The sequence below is a fragment of the Piliocolobus tephrosceles genome, chromosome 8 (assembly GCF_002776525.5).
Source record: "Piliocolobus tephrosceles isolate RC106 chromosome 8, ASM277652v3, whole genome shotgun sequence".
Taxonomy (NCBI): Eukaryota; Metazoa; Chordata; class Mammalia; order Primates; family Cercopithecidae; genus Piliocolobus; species Piliocolobus tephrosceles.
This window is the reverse complement of record NC_045441.1, coordinates 147270381-147279509: the sequence shown is the minus strand read 5'-3', so window position 1 is coordinate 147279509 and position 9129 is coordinate 147270381. Positions and strand designations below refer to the sequence as shown.

The window sequence follows — 9129 nt, the reverse complement described above, 5'->3', positions numbered from 1 at the left end:
GAGTTGAGAGTGGTGGTTAGGTGAGGTGAGAAGAGTGGTTAGGTGAAGTGAAGGTGATGGTTAGGTGAAGTGAGATGATGGTTAGGTGAAGGAGATGGTTAGATGAGTTGAGAATGGTGGTTAGATGAGGTGAGGGTCATGGGTAGGTGGAGTGTGGGTTAGATGAGACTTGTGGTTAGGTGAGGTGAGGGTAGTGGTTGGGTAAAGTGATGTGATGGTTAGGTGAGGTGAGAGGGTGGTTAGGTGGTGGTTAGATGAAGTGAGTATGGGTTAGGCAAGTTGAGAGTGGTGGTTAGGTGAGGTAAGGGTAGTGGTTAATGACATCTTCTCATGAGTGGAGTCAGGAAGGATGAGGAATAGCAAGCAAGAGGGATCTGGCCAGGACTACTCTGTGCTCTTTTCTGAGCTGTCCTAAGTAAGCAGGGCCGAGGTTCCCAAGAAGAGATTCCTGTAATGCAAAGTAAATGGGTTAATACATTCTAAATAATGATTAAACAGCAAAGTTATAATTAAGAGCCAAACTAATAAACAAGAGCATAACTTTTTGAGTTACAATACAAAATTTGAGCCTTGAATTTTGTATTGTAAAATAGCAGTGAGGTTCGGTTGTACTTATACGGACTTAGGACCTCTTGGCAAAAATAAAATTCATCATGTAAGCACACGTGGATTGTTTCCCTCTTTATTTTATAGGAATTAGCTTTATCAAGAAAATGCAGACCAGGAAGCAGCCTTTGGGAGTGGCGAGCTATGACGATGCCCTGCAGGTGTTGCTGGTTTTATCATGACCAGCACTGGTTTTCCTTCTAGAGGACCCAGTTCTTTTTGTGTAGGATTCCCTGTTGTCATAGAACTCCCAGTGATTCTGCCACAGTGATGATCATGAATCCCTCCTGTGCCTGATGATTTCGTGGAGATTAAAAGTATCAAGCCATGAACCTTGCTAAACCAAGAAATGTTAAGGAAATAAAATTCCCAAGATACTGCAACTCAGCAACTGGCTCTGGCTTAGACAAGTACCTCTGTCTGGAGCACCACACCCTGTGCCTGTAGGTCATAGTGTTTAATATACTCAGACCTGTGTGTCCACTTGAGCTCATCCAGAAGTGTCAGAAAGCTGGATGTGCTGCCTCAGGGACAGACTGAGCTCTCTTTCTGAACTTAGCTCAGCGCTTCCTTTGCTTTCCCTGATGGTGGCGGGTCATGTTCCCTTCAGACAGAGGTGCTTTACGGGAACCATCCAAAGTCATTCATGATGAATTATAAGAAAAAAGTAGAGGTTCTGAGTGGTGGGGGTCATTTTTTGGTTCAAAATGGAGGTGGAATTATAAAGTGAGACTGTCTCATGCCTTCCAGGCAGGCAAGAGTCCTTCACGGCCAGAGCACAGGGCTGGATGTTGGAACCGTTCCTATTGTCTGGTGCTGCTGGTCACCCTCAGCTTACAGATCCATTTTCTTTCTTTGTAGATCACGTTTTATATTCTGGTGAAGGCCATTTATACCCTGGGCTACAGTGTCTCTCTGATGTCTCTTGCAACAGGAAGCATAATTCTGTGCCTCTTCAGGTAAGGAGCAGAAATTAGTAATTCTGCAAAGAATACAAGATAAGCAGTTTCCATTTAGGGCTTCTAGGCGCCACCCAGCCTGGAGCCCTCTGTGTGCTAAGCCAATAAGACTCCCTTGGAGAATGCTGGCATGATATATGATGTTAACATTTACATTTTATTTAAATACTCTGCATTTATTATGTAAAGAGATAATGCTGATCTTGGATAGGAATTCAGCTCAGCTATCATTTATTAAATACTTAGCCATTATGCAAATGCATGGAAAACACAGAAGAAACATGATCTCACCCTTGCCATCCAAAAGCTCCTGTGTTTTGGCTGTAGGTGCTCTATTAGAGATGCTACGATGTGTTTAAGAGCATGAAGGTGGAGACTGTCTGGGTTCAAATCTTGGGTCTGTCTCTTAGCAGCTGTGTGACCTCGAACAAAGTACTTAACCTGTCTGTGCTTCTGTAACATGTGGAGACTAAGAAGCCCCCTTCAGAAGGCTGTTGTGAGAACTTGATGTGTGGGTGGATGTGAAGGGCTTAGCATGGCACGTGAGGCTGTGATGAGGGCTTATTAAGTGCTACCCACTCTTCCCTGGCAGTGAGGTGAGATGGCCTCTGCCCACCTGCATCTTTAGGGATCTCTTGGTAACTAATGATGACATTGTACAGATGATTTGACCAATCAAATCATTGTTTGATTTGAGTTGGGGGTAGAGGGTTTGGTCCCAGAACAGTAGTTTCTCTATAGGAAGAGCTCATTGGTGAATTAGGATTAAATCTGCCTTACATATCATTAGCACTAAATAAAATGAAGGCTGTTCAGCTTACTCTATGTATCAACCACTACATATTTTATTTCTCTTTGCTAAAATGTAATCCAAATGTTTGCCAGAATGTCAGATAAAATCAAAGATATAACAAATGGAATGTTTCTAGACCCTAACAACAGTCCATTAGGAGATCCATACTTGGAAGTAAAATAAACAAGTTAGGAGTGGTTGAGAATCCAGCTAAGAAACCCAGCAAATGTAATTGAGTTATGTTTTTTATTGTTCAGGCATCTCAACTATGGTTGGCAATTCTCAGAAAGAATAAGTCTACCTTTAATACAGGGCTGCACTTTGAAAAGTGTGAGGAAGGCCTATCATATTCTAATTATTTTTAAAAGCTGGTACAATATTAATATTTGTTCTTTTATACTCTATATTTTATAGAGTATGATATTTTACTATATATGTTTAAATTTTCAAGTTGCTAAAGAGAAGAAAGAGAGGAAAACTTTAAGGAGGTAAGCTGACCCAGGGTAATTAAATCTGAAAATTTTATCTTATTTCCCTATATTGAACAATCCTTATTTTTTACACACATCCATTTCCTTCACATATGTACAGTGTGACATATTTAATTAGGCAACCCAAGAGCGTTGGGAATTATCCCGCCTATGAACACTGATCCTTTAGGGCACAGAACACACTCCTCCATCTGTGGGCATCGTTAGTCACCTGCCTGTGGAACTTCTGAGCTGAAAAAAGTGCATGTCTATGTTGGATGTCATTCTGCTGGTGGCCACGTGTGTGATATTTGCCAGAAAAAGCATCCAGAGCTGGTGTGCATCTCTCGACTTGGGGCTCATCCCACGTCCTTCTGTCAGAAGCAGGGTCCAGTGCCACTTCTTGAGAGCTGTGAGAGTCTGTCGATTCTAAAGTCCGAATTATAAAAATAACGTGCTCCATTGTCTCAGTAATTATACCCAGGAAGCAGAATGCTTTGCAGGCATTGAACATTTCTTCTCCAAAATAGCCCCATAAGCCAAGAAAGCCTTCAGTAGCCATGTTCTTATTTTATACACGGGAAATGGAGCTACTTATTTCTTAGAACACGTCCCAAAGTGCAGCGTTGACTCTCACAACAAATACATGACCAGCTTTGTGGAGGAGTCATCCTATGGTGACAGCTGCCCCTATGACCCAGGGACTGACAGAGACGGCTCCAGTCCATGTCAGTCCAGCAGGGACCACAGCACAGTTGCTTCTCAAACAACATGGGTTTGAACTGCATGGTCCACTTCTCTGAGAATGTTTTTCAATACGGTCAGCCCTCTGTATCGACGGATTCAACCACAGATCAGAAATACAGCCTATTCTCAGGATGAGAAGCCACAGATACGGAGGGCCAGCTTCATGTATCCGTGGGTCCTGAAGGGCCAAATGTGGGATTTGCACATTCATGGATTTTGGCATGGGGTAAGGGGGGCAAGGTTGGGGGAGGGGGATTGGACCCAATCCCCTGTGGACACCGAGGTACAGCTGTAACTGCTAACATGCACTGTGCCAAGTACTTTACAGATGTTAACATCATCAGGTAAGTACTGACACTGACCCAGTTTCTCCGGGTGGAGAGTGCAGCCCCAGGAAGGTCACTGGACATTGCAGGTTGCTGAGCTGGTGCATGCAGAGCCCTGATTTCAACCCAGGCTCTCATCACTGCAGCCTGCACCTCTGTCTCTGTCAGATGGACGTGGCCACCAAAATCCTTTCCCACCATTGCTAATAAGCAGACTCCTGTCCTCCCGCTTTCCGGAAGCCACACTTTCCGCTACCTCCATTGCCCATTGGCAGATCCATACATGGAAGTGAAAATTTAAAATGAACAGTGAGTAATGAAGAATATCACTGAGAAACCCAGCAAACGTGTGTTTGGATGGCTTGCTAACTGGACCAAAAGCGTGCTCATCTCTGAGCGACGGCTGTGAGTGCCAACCCCACTCCACAGAAACACATAAGGTAGGAGAGAGAGGGAAAGAGAAAAAGAAAATAAGAGAGGGGAAAAGGTGATTTGGAGAGATAAACCCAGCCAATGAGATAATCAGTGGGAAGCAAAATGGCACTGGTGGGGGACATTTGCCTTCTGAGGAAAGGGCGTTGAGGAAAGAAGCCAGAGGGAGCAGCACAGGTGCATGAGCCTGGTGCAGTAGCCATGCAGCTTTGGAATTGCTCCCAAGAGACAGAGAAAATTCAGAGCATGTTTACAATTCTTTGCTTACTAAGGCTCTGTGGCAGTGTTACATATGCTAAAATAAACATTTGCTAATGCAGTACACATTCAGAACACATGTTAACCAAGCGAACACAGCACCAGATTAAGATGTGGGACATGACTCTCACCAGGGACCCAGCAGCCACCCTGTGTCCACCCCACCTCCCTTCTGAAAAGCAGTCGTTTTTCACAGTTCTGGCACCAGAGACAACTTTTCTCTCTTTTTGAAAACGTTACCTCGGAATCATGCGAAAGGAACTCCTGGTCTCTGGATTCTTTCACTCAGCATTTTGCAAGGAAGTTCATCCATGTTGTTACATGTAGTTACCATGTTTTATTTTCTTGCTATATAGTATTCCACTCAAAAAAAAATGTATTTATCCAATCAACTGTTCATGGACATATGGGTTACTCAGTTTGAGGCATAACAAATAATGCTGCTATTATATTCTTAGTCATCACCTCATGCACAGATGCACATGTTACTTTAGGTATGTGTGTGTATATGTACACCATTTATATTTACATTTGTGTTTATTTTATATTTACTGGTCATAGGCTATACATAGAGTCAGTCTTCCTAAACACTGCCAGTAGATATGCTAATAGCCTGATGGGATCATTATACCACACAGATATGTATCAAAGCATCAAAGTATACCCCATAAATATGTACAGTTACCATGTGTCCACTAAAAATAAATACATTTATAAAAAAGAAATGAATGCTGCCAAGTAATTTCCAAAGTAGTTACCAGTGTACACACCCACCAACAGTGCAAGAGGCTTCCATTTGCACCACACCCTTGTCTCCATTTGGTATTGTCCATTTTTAAGCCTTCAGCCATTCTTGTGGGTCTATAATAACACAGAATGGTGTTTTAATTTACATTTCTCTGATTTCCCTGGTGGAAAATGAGTTCATACATTTCAAAATCTTGCTTTTTTTGAAGTACCATTTCAAAATGAGTTTGCTTATTTTTCTATTTGGTCTCTCCCTATTTGGACTCTATTTAAGTCGATGTTTAGGAGTCTTAGAGCCTTATGTATTATGGATTTTGTCTCCGGCTCTGTGATTGGGTTTAAGCTCTCTTCATGGTCTTTGGATAAACAGAAGCTCTTAATGTTAATGGAGCTCATTTAACATTTGTTTCTTTATGTCATTGTTTCTTGAGTCGTCTTAAGAAATCTTTGCCATGTTCTTTTTTTTTTTTTTTTTATCATCTAAAGATGTTATTATTTTAACTTTTCATGTTTCTGTCCATAATTCACCTGGGATTTATTTCTACTATGGTGTGAAGCAGGGTGAAGTTTCTTTAGGGCTTTCAGCATGTGTATCCCATTGTCCAGGAGTAAATACAGGAAGGAGCTTCTGTGGCCTGCAATGCTTCTCTTCACAGAGCAGGCAGTGGCATGTGTAGGGGCCTCGAGTCCCAGTTCTGCTCCTTCGACCTTCTACCATTGCACTGTTTCTGTTTATTATAATTTCCCTGCCTTTAATAAGTCTTTATTCCTACAAGTCCGAGTCCATCAACTTTTTTTTTTTTTTTTAATTAGGAAGAGCTTGGGCATTTGTACTTACATGTGTATTTTAAAAATCAACTCTTAAAAATGAACTTGTAATGTCAATTGCCTTTTTGCAAAATCAGGCTGGATGCAGTGGCTCACGCCTGCGATCCCAGCACTTTGGGAGGCCAAGGCAGGATGATTGCTTGTGTTCAGGAGTTCAAGACAAGCCAGGACAACATAGAGAGACCCCGTCTCTACAGTCTCTACAACAGTATTTAAAATTAGCTGGCCATGGTGGGCACTTGAGCCCAGGTTGAGGCTGCAGTGAGCCATGATCACACCACTGCACTCCAGCCTGGGCAACAGAGCAAGACACTTTCAAAAAAACAAACAAACAAACAAACAAAAATTCTATTTCAATTTCACCTGGTATTGCATTGTATCTGTAGATCAGCTTGGATAGACAGGACATCATTCTAATTTTGAATCATCCAACCTGTGATCATAGTAGATCCTTCCATTTGTTTTGGTTTTCTTTAATTTCTCTCAGTGCTTTATGATTTTCTGAGTGGAAGTCTTATACATAATTTAATAGTCATTCCTAGGTATTTGTTTATGCTATTATAAATATTTTGTTAAATTCCATTTCTAATAGTTTCTTGAAAAAGAATTGATCTTAGTATATTAATCTTGCTTCAAAGGCTAGGTACAGTGGCTCATGCCTATAATCCCAGCACTTTGGGCCAAGGCAGGAGGATTGCTTGAGCCTAGGAATTTGAGACCAGTCTGGGTGACAGAGTAAGACTGTCTCAGAAGGAAAAAAAAAAAACTCTTGCTTCAGCAACCTTGCTAAATTCCTTTATGAATTCTTTAATTATTCCATAAATTCACTTGGATTTTTCTATGTGTAATTCCTGCTGTTTGTGAAGTACAATGTTGAATAGAAGTGGTGATAGCAAACATTTTCTTATTTCTGAACTCAGAGTGAAAGCTTTCCATACTTCCCTATAAGCATAATGTTTGCTGTAGATATTTTGAAGATACCTTTTACCAAATTAAGAAAGTTCCTCTTAATTCCTAGTTTTCTGAGAGTGTTTGATCATGAATGGCTTTTGAATTTTATCATGATTTTTATGTATCTACATATGGTTTTTATCATTTGTTCATTTAATTTGAAATATTACATGAATAGATTTTCTAGTGTTAAATCCACTTCTCATTCCTAAATTAACCCTATGTGGTTTTGATATATTATGTTTTTAATATATAGCTGAACTCAGTTTGCTAATATTTTGCTGAGAATTTTCGCATCTACATTCATGAAATTGATCTATTGTGTTCCTTTCCCATGAGTCAATCTGGTAAGGTTAGGTGTTGGCCCATAAAGTGAAGAGGAAAGTGTTTTCTCTTTTCTATTTTTTGGAGTAGTTTAGGTTAGATAAGATGTTATATCTTCTTTAAATGTTTGGAAGAAGTCAACAGAAGAGCCAACAGGGCAGAGAGTTTTTTTGTGAGAAGGTTTTATTTGGTTGTTCAAAATTTCTAAACCAGATATAGGACTATTCAGAGTCTTTGTTTCTTTGTATGTTAGTTCTGCTAAGTTGTGCTTTTGAAGGAATGTGCCCATTTCATCAATGTTTTCAATGTTCTGTTACATTTTTAATGTATGTAAGATCTATATAGATCTCTGCTCCTTCAGTCCTGGTATTGTCAATTTGTGTTTTCTTTCTTTTTATCTTGATGAGTCTTACTAAATAAAGTGTTAGCAACTTTATCAATGGTTTCCAAGAACCAACTTTCAGTCCTCTGAAGTTCGTTGAGGCTTGCTTTTTGATCTGGCGTGCCATCTGTTTTGGTAAAAGTTTCATTTTCATTTGAAAATAATGTAAATTATGCAGTTCTTGGATATATGCTACATATATCATTCACACCCTTTTTAAATGTTATTTAATTATTCCAAACCTTTACTGATTGTTTTAACTGCTTTTTCTACCAAAACTGAAAGACATATATTTTTCTGCCAGTACTGAAAGACATGTATTAAAATCTCCAACTGTAATTGTGGGCTTGTCTATTTGTCCTTTTAATTCTTTCACTGTTTACCATCTATATTTTAAGGCTGTGTCATTAGGAGTATATCAGTTTAAACTGCCAATGTGTAGTAATGTCCCCTACCTTAAAAAATCTGCTTTGTCTGATATTTAAGATCATTATATTAGCTTTATTTTGTGTTTTCAAGTATATGGTTTTATGTGCTTTTATTTTCTACTTCCCTATGTTTTATATTAAAGGTATATATTTTGTAAGTTCCACTTACTTGGAATTTGCTTTTTGTCTCCAATCTTTATTTTTAAATGCAGCATTTTCATACACACAGTCTACTTATGACAACTCTGAGTTCTAATCTACCTTTCATTTATTTGCTTTCTAATTGTCCCAGCTATTCTTTGTTGGTTTTGCACATATTCTTGTTTCTTTTGAATTGATCAAGTATTTTTATTATTCCAGTTTTCTTCTCCCCTTTTGGATTGTTGTTATTCTTCTAGTTGTCACCCCACATTCACAATAGGCATCCTTTTCTCATGAGTTAACCTCCAGTAACTACTTTTACCACTTTCCTGTCAATTCAAGAATTTTACAACCTTTTAACTCCATTTACCTCTCAGATGTTTTATGTTTTTGCCATGTATTTTAATTCCATATATAAATACTATTGCTATTGTGTTAAAAGTCGCATTTACTTAGCATTCCCCCAACATTTCTTTCTGGTGCTCTTCATTCTCCTGCCTTTCGTATTTCCATCTGGGATCATTTTCCTACCGCAGGAAGATTTCCCTGTAGTGTTTCTCTCAGCACAGTCCCACCAGCAGTGAATTCTTATGAGTTTTGGTTGCTTGAAATCATTTTAATTTTGCCTTCATTTTTGAGGCTATTTCAGGGAGGATTGAATTCTGTTGGCAGTTATTTTCTTTCACCACATTAAAGATGTACGTCGTGACCTCTTCTGAAAAGTCAGCTGCCAGTGC

The 9129-nt window shown here is 39.5% G+C and overlaps 1 protein-coding gene across 1 annotated transcript in view; it reads left to right on the top strand.

Annotated features, from left to right (window-relative positions):
• The window catches only part of VIPR2 (vasoactive intestinal peptide receptor 2), a 77351-nt gene that overhangs the window by 47439 nt on the left and 20783 nt on the right, over window positions 1-9129 (top strand). The window contains exon 5 of the mRNA XM_026451497.1: window positions 1468-1565. Coding sequence (XP_026307282.1) covers window positions 1468-1565 — 98 coding nt within the window. The remainder of the gene's footprint in view (window positions 1-1467; window positions 1566-9129) is intronic.